Source organism: Oncorhynchus gorbuscha, linkage group LG21 (genome assembly GCF_021184085.1).
Source record: "Oncorhynchus gorbuscha isolate QuinsamMale2020 ecotype Even-year linkage group LG21, OgorEven_v1.0, whole genome shotgun sequence".
Lineage (NCBI taxonomy): Eukaryota > Metazoa > Chordata > Actinopteri > Salmoniformes > Salmonidae > Oncorhynchus > Oncorhynchus gorbuscha.
In genome coordinates, this window is record NC_060193.1 from 38004215 (window position 1) to 38030111 (window position 25897).

General features: G+C 42.8%; 1 protein-coding gene across 1 annotated transcript in view; it reads right to left on the bottom strand.

The window, feature by feature from the left end:
- Positions 1 to 15073, bottom strand: part of LOC124008536 (receptor-type tyrosine-protein phosphatase T-like) — a 553654-nt gene extending 538581 nt beyond the window's left edge. The window contains 1 exon segment of the mRNA XM_046319881.1: positions 14657 to 15073. Coding sequence (XP_046175837.1) covers positions 14657 to 14732 — 76 coding nt within the window. The 5' untranslated portion in view covers positions 14733 to 15073.
- Positions 15074 to 25897: the final 10824 nt, after the last annotated feature.

Here is a 25897-nt window from a genome sequence, read left to right on the forward strand (position 1 = left end):
TTAGACCAACAATACATTAAAAGCCTTGCTTTGTAACATTCTGGTGATGGAAATGAGTATTTTTGGTCTACTTCCAGAGCGGCATTAATCAGCTGTAGTTGTCGTTTAATTTTCTGTTGTTTTTTGAGAAAAGAGGTATAGGAAATAAGAACAACTTTAAGTGTTTCCCAAAGCGTAACTGGAGAGATGGAATGCATTTTATTTGTCTCAATATGCAGTAAATTGTACTTTCTTATGAATAAGTATTGCTGTTCCCGTTGCCTTAGCATTGAATTTGGAATCAAATATTTGTCCTACCAAAGCTTTATGGAGTCTACCATGATCTGCTGTTCACAGATTCTTGTATGTTTCTTCTAGGAATGCTATATCGTTTTTTTTTTCATTTTTAAGATAAGCTAATACTCTAGCTCATTTAACCGGGCCATTCATTGCTTTGACTTTCCAGCTTGTAAACATAATAGCTGACCGCAACTCCCACCCCAATATCTGACATGTCAGTCATTTGAAATGTAGATTACTAAATTGAGTCCGGAGTAGAGATGAAAACCCTGCATTAGACCACCAATCATATCCTGTGATTTAAAAAAAGCACGTACCAAAAAGTTGGGCAGGATACTATTGAAGGAGAAGTAGAAAAAACGTCCCCCTCCCATCCACCTTACACAAAACCCTCATAATAATACATCAAAAACAGCGCAAAATACATTTATCATACGCTCACCTTTAAGGCGGACTGCAGGCTTACCCAAATAAGATCAAACTCCTGGTTAACCATCTGTCACATAACCTACAAAAGAGGGCTCCCAATTATTAACAGATAAGTATTCGCAACACCAATTTTAAATAGTTTGAGCTCAATCATAAACAGTGTTACTGTCAAAAATCGATCACCTGTATCCTCTATTAGCTCTATCTAACAAACAGCAAGAGTAAAATAAAAGGTTTCTGTTGGTCAAGACTTTGAGCCCATGGGTTGTGTTAGGGGCGTGATCCATGCCTTGTCCCCGAACATCTACGTTCATAACTACAGTCACCCCGCTCCTCCGCTCTCTCCACTGGCTTCCAGTTGAAGCTCGCATCCGCTACAAGACCATGGTGCTTGCCTACGGAGCTGTGAGGGGAACGGCACCTCAGTACCTCCAGGCTCTGATCAGGCCCTACACCCAAATAAGGGCACTGCGTTCATCCACCTCTGGCCTGCTCGCCTCCCTACCACTGAGGAAGTACAGCTCCCGCTCAGCCCAGTCAAAACTGTTCGCTGCTCTGGCTCCCCAATGGTGGAACAAACTCCCTCACGACGCCAGGACAGCGGAGTCAATCACCACCTTCCGGAGACACCTGAAACCCCACCTCTTTAAGGAATACCTAGGATAGGATAAAGTAATCCTTCTCACCCCCCCCCCCCCTTAAAATATTTAGATGCACTATTGTAAAGTGGCTGTTCCACTGGATGTCATAAGGTGAATGCACCAATTTGTAAGTCGCTCTGGATAAGAGTGTCTGCTAAATGACTTAAATGTAAATGTAAATGTACAGGGAGTAAAACCTGATACTCAGGTGCAGTGCGACCAAAGCGCGACTGCAATAAAGACAGCATGGGAACGATCCTGCAAACACGACCAAAAAAAAACAAATATAAAAATATCAACAAAAATATGCCAACAACAGTGTCCAACCAAGGACTTAAATAAAATAAATAAAATTAAAAAAAAAAAAAAATATATATATATATATATATATATATATATATATATATATATATATATATATATAAACACAGACTGAAACAATTAAAGGCATTACACTTGCGAGAAAGCATATGAAAACATTCAATTAACCGGAGTCAAACCGGGAGATTGTAGCATTAATACATAGTCTTGAGAAAGGTGAATGACTAGCTAGCTAGCTAATGCTAACTTAGCTCAAAGAAAATCATAATAAACCCATGTTAGGTACAACATACATGGCACCACACATAGCTTGCAAATAGCTTATCATTAGCTCATTATAATCAGTACAACCTTCAAAACATTATTTTACACACATCATAGGTGTCCATTACCATCAATGCAATAATTATTTGTCACCAGTACTTGAAAACGTGAATAAAACTGTAAATACATTATGCTCCATACATACATACCTACTGTATGCTACAGTAGAAATGACAACACGATATACAGAAAATAAGGCACGTAAATTGATAGGAATGCACACATGTCCTAAGTTATTATTTGTAAGGAAAACAACAATGCAACAATGCAAGCGCCAGCCAGAAAATGTGCCAGTTCGTGCAAGACTGTGCAATTGTCTGCAAATCACGCCTCGCCAATCTGGAGCAGGGCGATAATTAGTTATGCCTCTTATATCGCCCATTTGTGTTCACGGCTTTATGACATGGAACAAGATTTTTTTTTGTAACTCCAGCCAAAGCCTGCACCTGCTTCAGTGTCAACAACAACGCTTTGGTCACCTTTATCACCGGTCCTGGCAGAACTCACAAAGACACTCACTTCAAGTGTTTCTTTTTCTACCCAGTGACAGGGCAGGGTCGAGACTTACTGTAGTGTAGTAGTATATCTCAGGGCACACGAGCGCCCAAGCCTGACCTTTTCACAAGGGACTAAATAATATGGCAGGCATTAGTACACTCCGACAAATTGACATTAGCCTAACCAATTAGGGGCATTTAATCTTCCCGCGAAGAAACAAAGCGGGTCATTGGCGGTAGAGGAAGTGTCTGTGGGAAGTGTGTGTGTGAATGCTGGGGAAAGGTTAATGGTCTCTCTGGAGGGAGAGAATGCACAAGGGGTCTTTGTTACCCTTCCAGGCGCATTACTCCGACAAAGCCCCAGGTCTTGAAGGAGCTCAGCCAGTTCATTACTGCCAGCTTTCATTCTGCCGGGCTAACATTGACTTTAATGCAATTTAATACTTTCACTTTCCCCTCCTATTTGTCTGCCGCTGTCTTTCTTTAATCCTCAGAAAGGGGGGTTAGACTGTTTTTTTTTTTCAAATCCCCTTTTGTTAGCCAAAGAACTGACGCATAGACAAGGTTGACTGGTTTGTCTTCTTGAGATCCCTTATTTGAAGACGGTGGTTATACAGTATGTCAGTTATAGGGCCTAATAACATGTTCAAGGGAGATTGACATGGTCCAGAAAGTCCATGAGTAAAAACACCACCCTGATCAGCGTGAACTGAGTGTGCACTTTTAACTTCATACTGAACCATACCTAAGCCAAAGCATGGATGGAAACTGTTCTCCTTCACAACGTGCCTATCACTGGTGGCTAAAAAGCTCCACCTGGCGAAGCTAAAGGAGCAACCGCATGAGACGAGCTTCCAGAATAGACCATTTCTTTCTGACACGGCACTGTCAAGTCCTCAGAAGCCAATAAATTAAGCGATGAAGTCTCTCAAGGCCTGACAAGAGGTAACAGGAAAGGTTAGAAAAGGGCATCTTTGAATGTGCCCCCCACGATGACACAATGTCCTCTCGTGGATGTGACTGAGGCCAGGAGGTGGACCCGTCCCTGGGAACCATCTGGGATCAAAGGCGATGAGTGCTGTGACACCCATTTCGACAACATAACGGCCAATTAGGTCCTCCGAGCTGGATTGCTATTGTCACTTTTTCGACTTCTGGAGAGGCTTGTTTCATTCAAATAAACAGTGCATTCATAAAGTATTCAGACCCCTTCACTTTTTCCCCAAAAAAATTAATTACAATTGATGTCTTTATTGAGACAAATAAATCACATTCGATCTCTCCAACTATGGTTTGGGAAATTCATTTCCTATTACTCTCTTCTCAAAAAACAACAGAAAAAAAACAACATATGACTAATGCCATTCTGGAACTAGACTAACAATACTTCTTTCCATCACCAGAACGTTACAAAGAAAGGCCTTTAGCGTATTGTTGGTCAAATTCCAGAATACCATTAATCAGCTATTTTGTTTAATTTTCTTCAAACTCAGTACAATATACTATCCACAGATAAAACTAAGGAGCATTTACTCCACGCAAGTGGCTTTGTTTACAAGCATGGAGAAAAGGCTAATCGACTTCTAGCTCAACAGCTCAAGTGCAAATCTGCCACACAGCTAATTCCCAGAATGTACACTTCCTCACGTATTCAAATAGTTAATCCCATTGAAATTAATAATTGCAAGGGAAATCCCGTGGCCAAGATGGCTAGCCAAACGAATTTTACAATAAGTTTTCTGCCAAACTAGCACCACTCCTTCTTGAAATTTTCAAATATGGCCTGGACCAGACTACCCCAATCTCTGATAGAGAACCTGGCGAAGATGCATACGAGTGTGGCTCATACAGACCTTTCTCGCTTTTGAATGCAGATGTTAAAATGTTAGCGGCTCGCCTCTCGATTAAAGTCAACTATGACAGACCTCCTATCAATGGATCAGACAGGGTTTATTTAGGGTCGCCACTCCTTTTCTATCAATCGGCATCTGCTCAATGTCAGACAGTCCTGCATCTTCAGACATTCCTGAAGTAATTATCTCTTTACATGCTGAGAAGTCATTTGACATGGTAGAATGGGACTATTTATTCTCTGTACTGGGAAAATGTGGCTTTGGAGTGAACTTCATTTCCTTGATCTGATTGTTTTACTCATTACTCAAGGCGTCAGTATAACCAAACTGCGTTCAAAGTGTTTCCCATTGTCAAGGGCCACACGCCAAGGATGTCCAATGTACCCTCTGTTATTTGCCCTGGCAATAGAACCCCTTTCTATTATGCTAAAGGTCACACCCTCAATACACAGTATTTACAAATGGGGACTGGAACACAAAGTTTCCTTGTATGCAGATGACTTGCTTTTATATATCAGATCCTGATCAGTGTGTCCCGGATATAGTGGATCTACTGTGAAGGTTTGGTGTGTTTGTTCGTGTCATAAAAATACATTCTCAAAGTGAATGTTTTACTATTAATGAATTATTATTACACATTCCGCAGGATACCATTCCATTTCGTTTGACCATGTCTAGCTTTAAATATTTATGGATCAATATCACCTGTACCTTGTCTTCCCTCCATGATGACAACTTCATTTCCCCTTATTAACATGTCTGGACTTTCAGAGATGGAATATTCTCCACCTTACTTTAGCTGGTAAAGTGAATTGTATCAAGATAAATGTATTGCCCCAATTTCTGTATTTGTTACAATGTCTCCCTCTTTTTCTAACCATGTCTTTTCTCATTTCAGTGGTTAAACTTATATCTTCCTTTTGATGGGGTGGTGGGAATCCAAGAACAAGTCAAATATTCCTCCAGAGATATAGAACACACGGAGGACAAGCCCTTCCTAACTTAATACATTATATTATTACTGAGCAGCAAATATACAACACATTATTTACTGGCTTCACACTCCAGAAACTGACTAGTGTCAACAGAAGCCAACTCCTGTTTCTCTTTGCCAGCTTTAGTCACCTCCAGTATTCCTCTCTCAGCTTCAACCTACACATCCAATCCAATTGTTAGCAGTACTCTTAAACTTTGAACTCAACTCCATCAACATTTTTATTTCTGTGATTTCTTTATTCAATGTCCTATATGTCATAATCACCTCTTCCTTCCAGCTAAACTGGATTCAACTTGCATGCTGTGGCAGAGGAATGGCCTTATCAAGTGTAATGACCTCTATATTGATTGCACCTTTGCCAATTTTGACGACCTCGCTATCAAATGCAGTCTACACCATTCAAGTGTTTTGGGGGTATTTCCAATTCCGCTGCTGTAAACAGCATATGAAATGTATTTATTAGACTGCTTTTCTAGTTTAAATCGCTGGCACAGAGGCCAATCAAACTAGATTAGGTCACACACTGCAAATTAAAACACCATCAAAAGAAACTGAAATTATAGCCCAGCAATATGTTAATACACATAATAATAGGCCATTGTCTATATACAGTGCATTCGGAAAGTATTCAGACCCCTTGACTTTTTCCACATTTTGTTACGTTACAGCCTTATTCTAAAATGGATTCAATTGTTTTTTCCCCTCATCAATCTACACACAATACCCCATATTGACAAAGCAAAAACAGTTTTTTATCCATTTTAGCACAGTTTTTTACAAATAAAAAACAGAAACATCACATTTACATAAGTAATCAGACTCTTTACTCAGTACTTTGTTGAAGCACTTTTGGCAGCGATCACAGCCTCAAGTCTTCTTGGGTATAATGGGTTCAAGTCCAGGCTCTGGCTGGGCCACTCAAGGACATTCAGAGACTTGTCCCAATGCCACCCCTGTGTTGTCTTGGCTATGTGCTTAGAGTCATTGCCCTGATGGAAGTTGAACCATCGCCCCAGTCTGAGGTCTTGAGAGCTGTGGAGCAGATTTTCATCAAAGGATCTCTCTGTACTTTGCCGCGTTCATCTTTCCCTCGATCCTGACTAGTCTCCCAGTCCCTGGCGCTGAAAAACATCCCCACAGCATGATGCTGCCACCACCATGCCTCACCGTAGTGATGGTGCCAGGTTTCCTCCAGACGTGATGCTCTGATTCAGGCCAAAGAGTGCAATCTTTGTTTCATCAGATCAGAGCATCTTGTTTCTCATGGTCTGAGTCCTTTAGGTCCTTTTGGTAAACTCCAAGCAGGCAGTCATGTGCCTTTTACTGAAGAGTGGCTTCTGTCTGACCACTCTACCATAAAGGCTTGATTGGTGGAGTGCTGCAGAGATGGTTGTTCTTCTGGATGGTTCTCCCAATCTCCACAGATAAATTCTGGACCTCTTTGGGTTCTTGGTCACCTCCCTGACCAAGGCCCTTCTCCACCGAGTGTTCAGATTGGCCGGGCGGCAAGCTATAGGGAGAGTCTTGGTGGTTCATTACTTCTTCCATTTAAGAATGATGGAGGCCACTGTGTTCTTGGGGACCTTCAATGCTGCAGAATTCTTTTACTACCCTTCCCCAGATCTATGCCTCGACACAATCGTGTCTCGGAGCTCTACGGACAATTCCTTCGACCTCCTAGCTTGGTTTTTGCTCTAACATGCACTGTCAACTGTGGGACCTTATATAGACAGGTGTGTTCCTTTCCAAATCATGTCCAATCAATTGAATTTACCATAGGTAGAAACATTTCAAGGATTATCAACAAACAGGATGCACCTGACCCCAATTTCGAGTCATATAGCAAAGGGTCTGAATACTTATGTAAATAAGGTACTTCTGATTTTTATTTTTAATACATTTAATAAACATTTCTAAAAACCTGTTTTCGCATTGTCATTATAGAGTATTGTGTGTAGATTGATGAAGAACGTTTCTTATTTAATCCGTTTTAGAATAATTCCATAATGGAAAAAAATATGGAAAAAGTTAAGGGGTGTGAATGCTTTCCGAATGCACTGTAGACTAATACAGTGGTCACCAACTTTTTGGTGCACTGTACCTGTAAAATCTAATATGAGGAGCACTTTTCCATGGCTACCCTCTAAATCTGAAATAAATGTTTGACGGAGAGGCAGAGACGGCTGGCAGTGCAGCAGCTTTTTGTTTGAGGCTTCCAATCTGAGCAGCAATTTGCCGGTAATTATTTCCGTTGATGACAGAAGTAATTATCTATTAATCAAGTCTGAATTTACGTTAACCCTCTCTTCCTCTCTGTCCAATTAACGGTAATATTTTTGATGGATCCTGACAATTACGATGGGGGAAGGGAATGTGCATGTACTTCTCCATCCATCTCAAACTTTGAGGAGGAGAGATGGAGAAATGACGGTGCATGTCATTATCGATGAAGATATCTGGCTAGTTGGTGCGGATTTGTTGGTGTGAGGGTGGGTGAGAGAAAGTGAAGGAGAAAGAGAAAAATGAGGAGAAAGAGAGACAATGAAGAAAGAAAGATAAGAGTCAAAGCTGACGGGAGAGCAGAGTGGAGATGGGAGGCAGATGCTGGATTACTGTACTGTGAGTCCTGGGAGAATTGAAGGCTCACTTCGCAAACATCACGTCGAAAGACGCCTGTTTGAGAGCTGGAGGATTGTTGAGCAAACCATAAGCAGAACTTCCACAGCCTCGGGGGGACCTTCCTTATTCTGGCACAGTCTCTTGAGTCTTCACAGAGGAGCGTTCTCGTTCTGTCTATCCATCCCTTTCATTCTCCATTCTCTCTCATACACTCTCTTCCTCCTATCTAACCTGAACCTTCCCCTCTTACTCTTCCCTCTCCCTATCTTGCCTCCACACTCTCCTGCTCTCTCCCCCTCCCTCTCTATCTCCCTATAGCTCACCACTCTGATTTCAGTAGTAGAGTTTCTGCTACTGTGTAATGAAGAGCTGCTTCCCAAATAGCACACTATTTCCTATATAGTTGCACTAATTTTGACGAGAGCCAATAGACACTGGTTAAAACTAGTACACTATGTAAGGAATAGGGTGCCATTTGGAAAACACCCAAGGTGTGGGGAGATTGATCCTGTGTATGGTCTTAAAATCCTCAGCTTTAGTTTCCCTCTCTGAATAGAATTCCAGCAAGACACAGTATAGTGTAAGATGATAGCATGAGATGGATGTCGCTGATTAACTGCTAGCTGCAACACTAGAGTTCTCTCTTTAGGGATGATTTGGTATTTCTGTGTAGTCTTGATAACATCCAAACACAAGTCCAACAGGTTCTTTAACGTGAGAACTATACTAATCGCCATCAATTGATAAGAAAATGTCCACATACTGTATGGCGTAGGAATAGAACACATGAAAAAAGAGGAAAACAATGTTTGTGTTTTTTTCTTAGATAATAGTCCTATTGTGTGTCACTTCCTCGCCAGTCAGAATTTGATAATTTCTTTGTCCCTTTCTCACACCACAAACAATGGCGAGATAGGTGTTTGCTCAAATTACGGTTTATGTCTTGACCTGCTCTGTCAATTCCCAGGTGACAGTACAACGGATCAATTTCCCCCCGTACTATCATGAATCTAATTATGATTTAAAGGACAAAACTGATCCTAGATAGTTCCGCACTCCTACTCTAAAACACTTTATAAATACGGGCCCTGGTTTTCACCTCAAAGAATATGAGCCTCGGTCAGCAATAAAACCAGGCATTCCTCCTGTGCTTCACAACAAGGTTTTCAGGCATGATATCTAGCTTTTAAGTATGTCATTGAAAAAAAGAGAGAGAGAGAGAGAGACATTCTTCAAGCGACTTGCACTTTAGCATCCTATGGCACAGGCCTGCCCCTGGATTAAGCTGTCATTTAGTCAGGCAAATAGAATAAGTGCTGTGGATTAGGGTGACACAGTCATGCAGATAAGCAGACCACTGGCAAATACAGCTCCATCCACTCACACAGCAAATGCAGCTCTCTTCTCTGGAAAAAAAAGAGAGAATGTGACCGGGTGGGTGAGCATACTAAACAGACAGTACCGGTGAGTGACAGACAGCTTGTCACAAAGTGCTCCTGCCACTCTGCTGACCCGCTGTAGCCACGGCAACACAAGGGGCCAGACGATAACTGTGAGTTGAAAGAAACAATTAGGCTACTGACAGGTTCTCATGGATTGATTGGGAAAAATCATGTTCCAGATATATTTTTCTCCTTTTTGACTGTTTTCAACCTTTTTTTCTAAAAGGCCCAAAGGATAGGTGTGCGTGTGAAATTCATTAACTCTCTGACAGCCTCCCAACCCCATTTGTGCTCTCAGGTGTTTCATTTCTCGACCACTTGAAGTACATTTCCCCCCTCTCTGAAGTTCTGGAGGTGTAGTCGTTTCCCCTATCAGTGCTTGAGTGACTGCCAGTTACATTTTCTGGGGCAATCACAGTTGAATTGCTTGACACAATTTCTTGTTTGGATGAAATCCAGTTTCCTTAACCATCTTCTATTACAATATTCAGACCTCTTTGAAATTGTTATTCAATCACAATACCTAATTAAAAGTTCAAGTGTATGTTTGCCTACCTGTGGAATAAAGCACAATTATGGAAGTATAGCGACAGAGAAATTAAAAATAACTATACTGAACAAAGAAATAAACGCAACATGTAAAGTGTTGGTCAGATGTTTCGTGGGCTGAAATAAAAGATCCCAGAAATGTTCCATACACACAAAAAGCTTATTTCTCTCAACTTGGGTGCACAAATGTGTTTACATCCTTGTTAGTGAGCATTTCTCCTTTGCCAAGATAATCCAGCCACCTGGCAGGTGTGGCATATCAAAAAGCTGATTAAACAGCATGATCGTCACACAGGTGCACCTTGTGCTGGGGACAGTAAACGGCCACAACTCAATGCTACAAATGTCTCAAGTTTTGAGGAAGTGTACAATTGGCATGCTGACTGCAGGAATGTCCACCAGAGCTGTTGCCAGAGAATTTAATGTTAATTCCTCTACCATACTGTCACAACTTCTGCCTCGGTCGGGTCCTCTCCTTGTTCGGGCGGCGCTCGGCATCGCCGGACTTCTAGTCATCATCGATCCACTTTTCATTTTCCATGTGTTTTGTCTTGTTTTTCCTAACACCTGGTTTCAACTCCCTCAATCATTTGTTGTGTATTTAACCCTCTGTTCCCCCCATGTCTTTGTGTAGCATTGTTTATTGTAAGTGCTTGTGCACGTGTTGTTTGGTGTGCGACGGGGTTTTGTTACCCAATTATTCTTGTTATTTTTATTCTGTGGGTTTTGCTATTGAACTGCTCTGGCTATTACCAAGTTTGCTATCCTGCGTCTGATTTCCCTGCCACCGATTACGCACCCCTTACACATACGTTGTTTTAGAGAATTTGGCAGTATGTCTAACTGGTCTCACAGCCGCAGACTCCGTTTAAGCACGCCAGCCCAGGACCTCCACATACAGGTTTTTCATCTACGGGGTCATCTGAGACCAGCCACCCGGACAGCTGATGAAACTGTGAGTTTGCACAAACAAAGAATTTCTGCCCAAACTGTCAGAAACCGTCTCATCTGAATGCTCGTCATCCACACCAGGGTCTTGACCTGACTGCAGTCGTAATTGGCTTCAGTGGACAAATGCTTACGTTCGATTGCCACTGACACGCTGGAGAAGTGTACTCTTCACGGATGAATCCCGGTTTCAACTGTACCAGGCAGATGGCAGACAGCGTGTATGGCGTTGTGTGAGTGAGCAGTTTTCTGATGCCAATGTTGTGAACAGAGTGCCCCATGGTGGCAGTCTGGGTATGGGAAGGCATAAGCTACGGACAATGAACACAATTGCATTTTACGATGGCAATTTAAATGCATAGATATAACCGTGACAAGATCCTGAGGCCCATTGTCGTGCCATTCATCCACCGCCATCATCTCATGTTTAAGCATGATAATGCGCGGCCCCGTGTCGCAAGGATCTGGACACAATTCATGGAAGCTGACAAAGCTCCAGTTCTTCAATGGCCTGTATATTAACCAGACATGTCACACATTGAGCATGTCTGGGATGCTCTGAATCAACGTGTACACAGCGTGTTCCAGTTCCCGCCAATATCCAGCAATTTCGCACAACCATTGAAGACAAATGGGACAACATTCCACAGGCCACAATCAACAGCCTGATCAACTCTATGCAAAGGAGATGTGTCATGCTGCATGATGCAAATGGTGGTCACACCAGATACTGACTGGTTTTCTCATCCACACCCCTACTTTTTTTAAGGTACGGTATCTGTGTTCCCAGTCATGTGAAATCCATAGATAGGGCCTAATTTATTTATTTAAATTGACTGATTTCCTCATATGAACTGTTACTCAGTAACGTCTTTGAAATGGTTGCGTTCATATTTGTGTTCAATGTAAATAAAATCCCAAGTCAAACCAATCCTAAATAACACCCCTTTTACTTTTTGGCTTCAGCCATTGTGGAATATCAACAAAACCTAACAGGAAATGTTTATAAATACTCTGGAGCAAACTGAATACTCTGGAGACACACCCCCCCCCCCACACACACACACACACACACACACACACACACACACACACACACACACACACACACACACACACACACACACACACACACACACTATCTCTAATCCGCCAACATGTGTCCCTCCCTAACAGCAGGTTGACACTTATTGTCATGAGTTTTATCCTGGAGGCAGAACAGTGATTTTCCCTTAGTGGGGCCAGCTGCAAAGTCAAAATTGGCTATATATATATATATATAAAAAAAAAAAATTATGAAAACAACAATGGCCGTTTTCGTCTTAATTTAAGGTTGGCTTTAGCAGTATGCCTAAGGTTAGGGTTAGTTTAAAAATCTTAAGATATTATGACTTTGTGGCTGTGCCAGCTAGTGACCACTTTGCAAAGCCGCTTCCAGAACAAGATTTATGACGAAAAACACGAACCTGCTCCCTAAAATGGAAGAGCTGGCGAGAGGGGCCTTGAACACTGACACTGCATCAGCCTGGAATTACCATTAGTCTGGCAGCACTTGGCGAGCGAGTGTCCTCTCCAGCATACAGAGTGACTGATGTCTCCTGTTACAATGCAGGTGTTAGGGTGCTGCAGGATGATGTATGCAAAGGAGTGGGGAGCCCTTGGTAATGTATGCAGAGAAGCAACATTTTTCCACTAGATTTCTTTCCTTGGCAAAGGGGCAATGGCCAATGAAAAAAACACCATGGGCTGCATTCAACACTACTATTTCCCACTGAAATTAATAATGTTGGTTGTCTGTTCTTCTGCTTATTTGGGAGAGTGGTGCTGAAATGCAGATGACTGACTGGCATGACATATCAATTCATAAAAATAAAATAAATATCTACACAGAATATCCTGATTTACAGCAGGGCCTACTGCACATTATATATTAAAGTTGTGTAACTAATGCACATTACCAACAAAAGAGAGGTTTCCATGCCTTTGTCCAAGAATTAAGTTTGATTTAAAAAATAAATCAGTCTACCACCAAATCCATATGAAGTTATGCATCGGAAATAAATAAAATGGACACCAATCCATAAAGTGTGATCATCAATTTCTACGATAAATAACCACAAACGTAAGTAATAAACTGCCTTAATTTTTTTTAATGAAGAAAGGGTATTCCACGAGTCTCGGATTTACAACTATCTTTGTCCTTGACTGTTTAGTAAAGTTCTCTTGCGCGCATGATCCTCTTTTGTGGGTGAATGTAATATAATGATGTGCCCAGAGCGCCACCTTACGGGTGAACAACTCAGCAGGCAGACCGTATCAAACTCATGAACACCGAAGATGGTGGATAAATGAAGATAATTCACTCTGGTCATTGATATTTTTTTTAAATGGTCAGTTCCGGTCAACTTAACTGAGTGTGTGTCCCATAGACACCCAAGGCAATAGCAGCAGGTTCTGGTCTAAATAATTCATTGACTTTCATTTAACCAGAAAACCCCCCAGAAAATAACAGCCAGTGAATGAATACTTGTTGTAGCCTTGCTCATAGACGAGATAAGAAAGTCAATGGCACTGAAAAAGTATGATAAAAATTGTAAAACAAATAAAATAAAATCTTTGACATTTGGCCTTTCAATCTATGGATTTCAACCACGTTCACAAATATCACGATTATTAATGTTATTTTCTTATTTAGATTCGTTTTTCTGTTTATTAACAGTGGATTTGAAGAAGGCCTACATGTATTTAATGATTTTCTTCATTAGGCCTACTATCAGATATTCAACTAGATACAGTTTGAGAGCAAGAAAAAGCTAAGGTGACTGAGACAGCAGTCTGTTCCGTGGTATCAAGTTATTTAAAAATTTCGTCCAACTACCGTCATGTTAAACTGTTTAAATATAGGTTACAGCACAAATATATTTTCCACGAAAACTTTTACCACAATGTAGCAATGGTTCTGTCTCACTTATTTCCAATTAAAACCTCATTTCGAATCGCGAGTATGAATATGGGAGGTAGATTATATCCGTACATAGCCTAGGTTAGGTTATAGGAATTGGCCTCGTGTATAGTGAAATGTTGTTTAAAAAATAAATAAAAGCAGAGTTTATTCGAGTTGGTCCACGTATAGCCTATTCAACGTTATGCGTAGTTTACTTATTATCACGTTAAAACCGCTGCTTTGTGTAATGGTTATGTGTTGGATAGTTTAGCCTATCTGTGTCATAACGAGTCTGCATTACAGATACACGTCAATATTCTCGACTTTGTCAATGTCATGTTTTATAGCCCAGGCTACATGTTAAAAACATCTTGACCAAAAGCTCCCCAAATTGCGCTTTGAGTAACAAGTGCTTGACGGGCGTGCATTTTGATACCGGGTGTGTGTGTGTGTGTGTGTGTGTGTGTGTGTGTGTGTGTGTGTGTGTGTGTGTGTGTGTGTGTGTGTGTGTGTGTGTGTGTGTGTGTGTGTGTGTGTGTGTGTGTGTGTGTGTGTGTGTGTGTGTGTGTGTGTGTGTGTGTGTGTGTGTGTGTGTGTGTGTGTGTGCGTGTGCGTGTGTTGGGAGCGTACGTGCGTGCGGGTTCAATTATGTAGCCTACAATATTCGAAAATAAAAGTTGGAGACGCAGCATTAACTCCTACGCATGCACCTGCCCACAGTCCCTGCGTATCGCCATCTCCAAAGCAGACTCTACTGAGATGAAAGTAGCCTATAGGCTTCTAAGCACTTCCGAGAAACAAGAATACACTTACCTGGAAAGAACTGTCCACATATTAAGTCCAGCAGTTGAAAAAGAAGCGAAGCAATGATGTAGTTCCCTTTGTCCATTTTGTCAGTGACTATTTTACATGCGCGCCTCCCGTCCGTTTACTCGCTGACTGTATACACTGACAGTACCCTCGCATTGGTATTGCAGTGAGGGAGTAGACCTACTGAAAGGCAGTAGACAGCAATCCCGGTTGATTGTATGACTTCAATCAGTAACTGATGGCAAGCGGAGTTGAGAACAGATAGAGAAGAGCAAGGAGAGTGGCAGTACATTCCGATGTCCCCGCGTTCCCTAAAGCCTACCTGCCGCTCCGACACGACGTTTGAACCTCTATCTCTGTGTTGGAGTCTTATATTCCGCTGTGCTGGGGCAGAAGAAAGACGTGACAGTGTGCGAGCTATTCTTTCTCCAGTGCTGACACTCACTTCTGATGCCGAAAGTGCGGCTGCTTCCTAAAAAAAGAGTAGCCTTTCGTGCGCCCAATGAAAGCTTCCCGCGCTTTGATAACCTATGTCAAAAGTGAGATTTTATTGGCACCCTTGATAAAGATAAGCAACAAATATTGTATAAAATAAATAATACAATGCATATTGTATGCTAATATTTTGGGGGGAAATTATATTATTTTATACTAATACAATAGAAGACAAATAACGAGATTTTGTTTAACAAGTAATAAAAAATACAAAATAAACACATAGGGATCAAAATTATTAGCACCTCTGTTTTCAAAACCTCCCTTTGCACGATAACAGCACTGAGCATTTTACTAAAAATGTTATGAGCTCTTAAGCCATTCATAAATTATCTTTCCAGATCCTTGATAGCCTTCATCTGCGTTTATGGACTGCCCTCTTCAATTCAAACCACAGGTTATTATTATTTTTTTAATATTTTTTTATTTAACTAGCGATGTCAGTTAAGAACAAGTTCTTATTTACAATGACGGCCTACCGGGGAACAGTGGACTAACTAACCTTGTCAGCTCGGGGATTCGAACCAGCAACCTTTCAGTTACTGACCCAACGCTCTAAACACTAGGCTACCTGCCACCCCGTTTTCAATGGGGTTCAAGTCCGGAGACTGAGATGGCTATTGCAAAATATTTATTTTGTGTTCAATTTACCATTTCTTTGTGATGTAAAATTGAATGCTTCATTATTGCACAAATATGCCTATTTATTGCTCCCTGGCTTACTCTCTCTGTGAGCTGTTGCTTATACTAGGCTATTTACTGACTTCAATCCTCAATTTCACTTATACTTTTTCAAGATTTGTGATTACAAAGACTTTGACAAGATTTTGCAGAATAAAGGGGAGGCATGAGAATACATTGACATCTGTAGACATTTGGCTACATAAACAGTAAATTGTGGATTTCAAAATACTTATTGAAGGATAGCTTAATCATTCAGTTGATTAGTCAAGACACAAAAGTATAGGCTAATCCTGTGTGTTGATTTATAATTAATATGATTTTATATATGATTACTATGATTACTTCATGCTTTTGAGGGATTACACTCTCCACTTGGGCGGTGGACTTGTCCTGACATTTTGACCTGAGATAATAATCAAATTATGAATCAGTGTATTAATACAGTAAATATAGGCTAAAAGACCATTGGTTATAGGACTCTGTTGTTGGCCCATTTCAAGGAGGTCGACGTCATAAAGGTATCCTGTATCTGATAATCATTGTATGTTACCCCCTAGAGTTCAAGTCAGGCTGTTCAAACTCATCACTGTGCAAGGCATAATTAACTAATTTTAATGCAAATGAGACAATGTGTATTCCGTTCAGCACAGGTTGCATCGAGTCTGTCTCAAACACCTTGACCAAAATATATGAATCAGACACTGATGCCATCTACCATGTAGGGAGCACAGCAGCACATCACCTTCAATCATACCCCTAATTCAGACGTTCATAAAATGTTCCTTTTCAGTATTACATTCATTCTCTGATCCTTTGATTGGGTGGACAACATTAAAGTTCATGCCGCAAGAGCTCTGATAGGTTGGAGGACGTCCTCCAGAGGTTGTCATAATTACTGTGTAAGTATATGGAAGGTGGTGAGAAAATAGCTGTCCTCAGGCTACCCTACAGTGTGCTGTTTAGGTTACTGTAGACCTTCAATGCAAAACAGTTTTAATCAATTATTTAGTGACATTAATATATTTAGTGTAGTTTTATCTTTTATTTGTATGAAATTCACTGAGAAGGACGGTCCTCCCCTTCCTCCTATGAGGAGCCTCCACTTCTGAAGTCAGAAGATTACATACACCTTAGCCAAATACATTTAAACTGAGTTTTTCACAATTCCTGACATTTAATCCTTCTTTAAAATTGCCTGTCTTAGGTCAGTTAGGATCACCACTTTATATTAAGAATGTGAAATGTCAGAATAATAGTAGAGAGAATGATTTATTTCAGCTTTTATTTCTTTCACCACATTCCCAGTGGGTCAGAAGTTTACATACACCTAATTAGTATTTGGCATAATTGCCTTAAAAAAAATTCACTTGGGTCAAATGTTTCGGGTAGCTTTCCACAAGCTTCCCACAATAAGTTGGGTGAATTTTGGCCCATGCCTCCTGACAGAGCTGGTGTAACTGAGTCAGGTTTGTAGGCCTCTTTGCTCGAACACGCTTTTTCAGTTCTGACCACAAATGTTCTATAGGATGAGGTCAGGGCTTTGTAATGGCCACTCCAATACCTTGACTTTGTTGTCCTTAAGCCATTTTGCCACAACTTTGGAAGTATGCTTGGGGTCATTGTCCATTTGGAAGACCCATTTGCGACCAAACTTTAACTTCCTGACTGATGTCTTGAGGTGTTGCTTCAATATATCCACATGTTTCCTCCTCATGATGCTATCTCTTTTGTGAAGTGCACCAGTCCCTCCTGCAGCAAATCACCCCCATAACATGATGCTGCCACCCCCGTGCTTCACAGTTGGGATGGTGTTCTTCGGCTTGCAAGCGTCCCCCTTTTTTCCTTCAAAAATAATAATGGTCATTATGGCCAAACAGTTCTATTTTTGTTTCATCAGACCAGAGGACATTTTTCCAAAAAGTATGATCTTTGTCCCCATGTGCAGTTGCAAAACATCTGGCTTTTTTAAGGCGGTTTTTGAGCAGTGGCTTCTTCCTTGCTGAGCGGCCTTTCTGGTTATTTCAATATAGGACTTGTTTGACTGTGGATATACTGTATGTTTATTTAGCCTTTATTTAACTGTGCGTCGCCCTATGGGACTCCCAATCATAGCCAGATGTGATTCGAACCAGGGACTGTAGTGATGCCTCGTGCCTTAGACCGCTGCACCACTAGGGAGCCATGACCAGTATGACCAATATATTTATTTTTTGATTCGTCTGACAAATATATATGATTCCTCTGACAAACAAAGACCTTTGCGTGCTGGATGCCCAGATATGGATTGAAGCTGGCGAGACTTTCAAAGACATCAAGAGATATGCTGGACTCTATGTCAGAGAGGTGTTTTTGGGACCACATCGTGTCTATTGTCCTGCTAATAGCCCTTATGAAAAACAGTGTTTGAAAAAAAAATTCCCCCCTCCACTTGCCTCTTCCATTAATTTTGAAAGAGTATTTCTATTATTTTATTAACGAAAGCATAAAGATGTTGATAAAGAAATACTGTACAGTATATGCTTTATCCAACATTTTGCGGTTGCATGAGGTTTGGAGATAAAATGTTCAACTTTAGAGTACTTTCAATACATTGCAAATTGGAATTATTTATTTTTTTACACCCAGCCGAGCTTTGCTTTTGTAAAGGTTGAAGAGTATACTGTCCTGCTAATAGTCCATTATCACTTTGATCATGCTGTAACAAGATACGGAAACACCATGACCAGGATCTCTATTAATTTAAGTGAGCAGATTAGGGTTTTCAGGAGGAACGGAAAATTGTGTGTCTATTCATAAATCATGTGCCATGGAATCGGTACATCAAAAATCTCTTCACAACTTTTTAGCTAAGTGATAAATCTCCTTGATTTATCAAGACCAGTCCCCATGCTGGTCTCAGAGCAGCGCGAAATGGTGCTGAAAGTTGACCACACGCGGGTAGGCTATTGCTTCAAATCCTATTATAATAATTGGATGACTTTGGGTGTTCCAGTAAGCAACAATTTGTTGCCTTCATTAGCCTACTTTATTCCAATATTTCTGTCATTCAGTCATATTTATTCCCATAGTAATTTGTTATGGATCCATAAAGAAAGAAATGTCTGCTTTTTCAAAGTATTTTTATCATTATTTTATTAATGAAAGCATAAAGATGTTGATGAAGAGGTACTGTACAGTATATGCTTCATCCGACATTTTGCTGTTGCATGAGGTCGCCCACACACACTTTAAACATTTGGATAATAACGCATTTAAATCATATTGAAGAGAGAAGCCGCCTGCATATGTTTATTAGGCAGTGTAGTCTGACAAGTAAACATAGCCTACAGTACATAGTAAACATGGTAAAGTGCCTAATTCCTTTCATAAGGGAGAGCAGGTCATGTCCAGACTTTCTCGGTGACCTCAAGTACTCATTAACTCTTTTTCGGGATGCATCAGTCATGGACAGAAACTTCTGAGACACAGTATTAATGATGAACACCCAGAGGTTCACTGGTAAGCCACATTTGCCTCGGAATCCATTCCAGTTGGTATTCTGTGGAACCATGCGTTTTTTTCAGTGCGACCTGTTGTCCAGCCCTTTGTCCACTGAGCTTTTGCATTGCAAATGAGTGCATGAACTGGGCCAAGATGCCAGCAAGTAGACCTTTATGTAGTAAAACAAAGAATAAATAAAAAGGCCTACAACACCTACGGTAGGCCTACTGTATATCTAAAAAAATAGTTTTTTTCATCTCTACATGTAGGTCTCCTGATTTAAATCAAACTTGTTTGGCTTCAACTGAAAACATTCATCTGTAACTCAGCCAAGCCTACAAGCAAAGATGAACTGGTGAAGGCCATCAAGACGTTTTGGCTTGAGAAATTGATGATACAATTCTCCCCCTGCCCTCCTTCTTGGCAAGAGTCTATTGTCCTGTGAATAGCCCATAATTGTTATGCAGGTGAATGAGGACCCAAAAGCGACTTGGCGAGTCTTTAATCCAGTTTAAGGAAATAGCAATACTCCTAGACAAATCGGAGCGGTAAATAAAGCATAAGAAACAATTTCACTCGTAATCACGAGAACAGACTGGAGACTCGATAATAAACTGCAGGTTGCCTCGGGAAGGCACTTGACCGTAGCAGACTCAGACACCTGCTCACCACGCAGCATCTGAGGGAAACACGACACGACAGGGCGATACAAAGACACAGCACGGTGAACAATATACAAGGATCCGACAGGGCAGAAACGGAAAACAAGGGGAGAAATAGGGACTCTAATCAGGGGAAAAGATAGGGAACAGGTGTGGGAAGACTAAATGATTGATTAGGGGAATAGGAACAGCTGGGAGCAGGAACGGAACGATAGAGAGAAGAGAGAGAGAGAGGGAGAGAGAAAAAAGGGAACGAACCTAAAAAGACCAGCAGGGGGAAAACGAACAGAAGGAAAAGCAAAATGACAAGACAATATAAGACAAAACATGACAGTACCCCCCACTCACCGAGCGCCTCCTGGCGCACTCGAGGAGGAATCCTGGCGGCAACGGAGGAAATCATCAATCAGTGAACGGTCCAGCACGTCCCGAGACGGAACCCAACTCCTCTCCTCAGGACCGTAACCCTCCCAATCCACTAAGTATTGGTGACCCCGTCCCCGAGAACGCATGTCCATGATCCTACGTACCTTGTAAATAGGTGCGCTCTCGACAAGGACGGGAGGGGGAGGGAAGACGAACGGGGGTGCGAAGAAAGGGCTTGACACAGGAGACATGGAAGACAGGATGGACGCGACGAAGATGTCGCGGAAGAAGCAGTCGCACAGCGACAGGATTGACGACCTGGGAGACACGGAACGGACCAATGAACCGCGGAGTCAACTTACGAGAAGCTGTCGTAAGAGGAAGGTTGCGAGTGGAAAGCCACACTCTCTGGCCGCAACAATACCTTGGACTCTTAATCCTACGTTTATTGGCGGCTCTCACAGTCTGTGCCCTGTAACGGCAAAGTGCAGACCTCACCCTCCTCCAGGTGCGCTCACAACGTTGGACAAACGCTTGAGCGGAGGGAACGCTGGACTCGGCAAGCTGGGATGAGAACAGAGGAGGCTGGTAACCCAGACTACTCTGAAACGGAGATAACCCGGTAGCAGACGAAGGAAGCGAGTTGTGAGCGTATTCTGCCCAGGGGAGCTGTTCTGCCCAAGACGCAGGGTTTCTGAAAGAAAGGCTGCGTAGTATGCGACCAATCGTCTGATTGGCCCTCTCTGCTTGACCGTTAGACTGGGGATGAAACCCGGAAGAGAGACTGACGGACGCACCAATCAAACGACAGAACTCCCTCCAAAACTGTGACGTGAATTGCGGACCTCTGTCTGAAACGGCGTCTAACGGGAGGCCATGAATTCTGAACACATTCTCGATGATGATTTGTGCCGTCTCCTTAGCGGAAGGAAGTTTAGCGAGAGGAATGAAATGTGCCGCCTTAGAGAACCTATCGACAACCGTAAGAATCACAGTCTTCCCCGCAGACAAAGGCAGACCGGTAATGAAGTCTAGGGCGATGTGAGACCATGGTCGAGAAGGAATGGGGAGCGGTCTGAGACGACCGGCAGGAGGAGAGTTACCTGACTTAGTCTGCGCGCAGTCCGAACAAGCAGCCACGAAACGGCGCGTGTCACGCTCCTGAGTCGGCCACCAAAAGCGCTGGCGAATAGAAGCAAGAGTGCCTCGAACACCGGGATGACCAGCTAACTTGGCAGAGTGAGCCCACTGAAGAACAGCCAGATGAGTGGAAACAGGAACGAAAAGAAGGTTACTAGGACAAGCGCGCGGCGACGCAGTGTGCGTGAGTGCTTGCTTAACCTGTCTTTCAATTCCCCAGACTGTCAACCCGACAACACGCCCATAAGGAAGAATCCCCTCGGGATCAGTAGAAGCCACAGAAGAACTAAAAAGACGGGATAAGGCATCAGGCTTGGGTGTTCTTGCTACCCGGACGGTAAGAAATCACAAACTCGAAACGAGCGAAAAATAACGCCCAACGAGCTTGACGAGCATTAAGTCGTTTGGCAGAACGGATGTACTCAAGGTTCTTATGGTCTGTCCAAACGACAAAAGGAACGGTCGCCCCCTCCAACCACTGTCGCCATTCGCCTAGGGCTAAGCGGATGGCGAGCAGTTCGTGGTTACCCACATCATAGTTGCGTTCAGATGGCGACAGGCGATGAGAAAAATAAGCGCAAGGATGAACCTTATCGTCAGACTGGAAGCGCTGGGATAGAATGGCTCCCACGCCTACCTCTGAAGCGTCAACCTCGACAATGAATTGTCTAGTGACGTCAGGAGTAACGAGGATAGGAGCGGACGTAAAACGTTCTTTTAGAAGATCAAAAGCTCCCTGGGCGGAACCGGACCACTTAAAACACGTCTTGACAGAAGTAAGAGCTGTGAGAGGGGCAGCAACTTGACCGAAATTACGAATGAAACGCCGATAGAAATTAGCGAAACCTAGAAAGCGCTGCAACTCGACACGTGACCTTGGAACGGGCCACTCACTGACAGCTTGGACCTTAGCGGAATCCATCTGAATGCCTTCAGCGGAAATAACGGAACCGAGAAAAGTAATGGAGGAGACATGAAAAGAGCACTTCTCAGCCTTCACGTAGAGACAATTCTCTAAAAGGCGCTGGAGAACACGTCGAACGTGCTGAACATGAATCTCGAGTGACGGTGAAAAAAATCAGGATATCGTCAAGGTAGACAAAAACAAAGATGTTCAGCATGTTTCTCAGAACATCATTAACTAATGCCTGAAAAACAGCTGGCGCATTGGCGAGACCAAACGGCAGAACCCGGTACTCAAAATGCCCTAACGGAGTGTTAAACGCCGTTTTCCACTCGTCCCCCTCTCTGATGCGCACGAGATGGTAAGCGTTACGAAGGTCCAACTTAGTAAAGCACCTGGCTCCCTGCAGAATCTCGAAGGCTGATGACATAAGGGGAAGCGGATAACGATTCTTAACCGTTATGTCATTCAGCCCTCGATAATCCACGCAGGGGCGTAGAGTACCGTCCCTTTTCTTAACAAAAAAAAACCCCGCCGCGGCCGGAGAGGAAGAAGGCACTATGGTACCGGCGTCAAGAGACACAGACAAATAATCCTCGAGAGCCTTACGTTCGGGAGCCGACAGAGAGTATAGTCTACCCCGAGGAGGAGTGGTCCCCGGAAGGAGATCAATACTACAATCATACGACCGGTGAGGAGGAAGGGAGTTGGCTCGGGACCGACTGAAGACCGTGCGCAGATCATGATATTCCTCCGGCACTCCTGTCAAATCGCCAGGTTCCTCCTGAGAAGTGGGGACAGAAGAAATGGGAGGGATGGCAGACATTAAACACTTCACATGACAAGAAACGTTCCAGGATAGGATAGAATTACTAGACCAATTAATAGAAGGATTATGACATACTAGCCAGGGATGACCCAAAACAACAGGTGTAAAAGGTGAACGAAAAATCAAAAAAGAAATAGTCTCACTGTGGTTACCAGATACTGTGAGGGTTAAAGGTAGTGTCTCAAATCCGATACTGGGAAGATGACTACCATCTAAGGCGAACATGGGCATAGGCTTGTCTAACTGTCTGAAAGGAATGTCATGTTTCCGAGCCCATGCTTCGTCCATGAAACAACCCTCAGCCCCAGAGTCTATCAAGGCACTGCATGTAGCACCCGAACCGGTCCAGCGTAGATGGACCGACATAGTAGTACAGGATCTAGATGGAGAGACCTGAGTAGTAGCGCTCACCAGTAGCCCTCCGCTTACTGATGAGTTCTGGCTTTTACTGGACATGAATTGACAAAATGTCCATCAAATCCGCAATAGAGGCACAGGCGGTTGGTGATCCTCCGTTCCCTCTCCTTAGTCGAGATGCGAATACCTCCCAGCTGCATGGGCTCAGTCTCTGAGCCAGAGGAGGGAGATGGTTGCGATGCGGAGCAGGGAAACACCGTTGACGCGAGCTCTCTACCACGAGCTTGGTGACGAAGATCTACCCGTCGTTCTATGCGGATGGCGAGAGCAATCAAAGAGTCCACACTGGAAGGAACCTCCCGGGAGAGAATCTCATCTTTAACCACTGCGTGGAGTCCCTCCAGAAAACGAGCGAGCAGCGCCGGCTCGTTCCAGTCACTAGAGGCAGCAAGAGTGCGAAACTCTATAGAGTAATCCGTTATGGATCGATCACCTTGGCATAGGGAAGCCAGGGCCCTAGAAGCCTCCCTACCAAAAACTGAACGATCAAAAACCCGAATCATCTCCTCTTTAAAGTTCTGGTAATTGTTTGAACAATCAGCCCTTGCCTCCCAGATAGCTGTGCCCCACTCTCGAGCCCGGCCAGTAAGGAGTGAAATGACGTAAGCAACCCGAGCTCTCTCTCTAGAGTATGTGTTGGGTTGGAGAGAGAACACAATATCACACTGGGTGAGAAAGGAGCGGCACTCCTTGGGCTGCCCGGAGTAGCAAGGTGGGTTATTAACCCTAGGTTCCGGAGGCTCGGCAAACCAGGAAGTAACAGGTGGCACGAGACGAAGACTCTGGAACTGTCCAGAGAGGTCGGAAACCTGAGCGGCCAGGTTCTCCATGGCATGACGAGCAGCAGACAATTCCTGCTCGTGTCTGCCGAGCATGGCTCCTTGGATCTCGACGGCAGTGTTACGAGCGTCTGTAGTCGCTGGGTCCATTCTTTGGTCGGATCCTTCTGTTATGCAGGTGAATGAGGACCCAAAAGCGACTTGGCGAAAACAGAGTCTTTAATCCAGTTTAAGGAAATAGCAATACTCCTAGACAAATCGGAGCGGTAAATAAAGCATAAGAAACAATTTCACTCGTAATCACGAGAACAGACTGGAGACTCGATAATAAACTGCAGGTTGCCTCGGGAAGGCACTTGACTGTAGCAGACTCAGACACCTGCTCACCACGCAGCATCTGAGGGAAACACGACACGACAGGGCGATACAAAGACACAGCACGGTGAACAATATACAAGGATCCGACAGGGCAGAAACGGAAAACAAGGGGAGAAATAGGGACTCTAATCAGGGGAAAAGATAGGGAACAGGTGTGGGAAGACTAAATGATTGATTAGGGGAATAGGAACAGCTGGGAGCAGGAACGGAACGATAGAGAGAAGAGAGAGAGAGAGGGAGAGAGAAAAAAGGGAACGAACCTAAAAAGACCAGCAGGGGGAAAACGAACAGAAGGAAAAGCAAAATGACAAGACAATATAAGACAAAACATGACAATAATGGGTGGATGGATGGCTACTTTTGTATTCCAATCTATTGAATGAATTTATTAATTACAGTCATTTACCATTCTCATTCTCGGACTGGAAACGTTGTTTGCAGATTTCACAATCTCATTTTCAAGTCCTTGTTTTAAAAAATAACGATATTTTGGAGAGTATTTCATTTTCAAATAACCAAAAGTGAGCTGTTGTAATCTGAATAAAGAGAAACAAGGCCATTCTTGAACATGGGGTGAGACAACAGTCCCTTTTAATTTTGTCTGGCTTGCCATTCCAAATATAATTGTTTTTTTTTAAACAGGTCACTCTCTGCCTGACTCTCCGCCAATAACGTGACTCTCCGCCAATAATTACATTTAGTGGATTCTAAATTAATACCTAAGGGGCATTTTTCGTGAGGGCAAATCTGGTCTGTGAGAAAATTTAAGGAACAATAACCGACAAGACAATGGTGAACAGAGGGCACATATATTCCATTACTAATCAGGGGAAATGCGAACCTGGTGTGTGTAATGAAACAGTTCAGTGACACCTAGAGGCCGGTGACATAGACCTCCGGAACTGGTGCACAGAATGAGCAGCAGTACCAGGGGAATCCGTGACACGTACATTTTAGTATTATTTTGGTATATGTTTATCTATCAGGCTGTGTACTGTAGGGTGTAAATATGATCGATTGTGCGATGTTTTGGTATAAATCCAATTTGGCTTTTACTCAAGACATTGTGCTTATTAACCTCTTCAACCTATGGGGGCGCTATGTCATTAT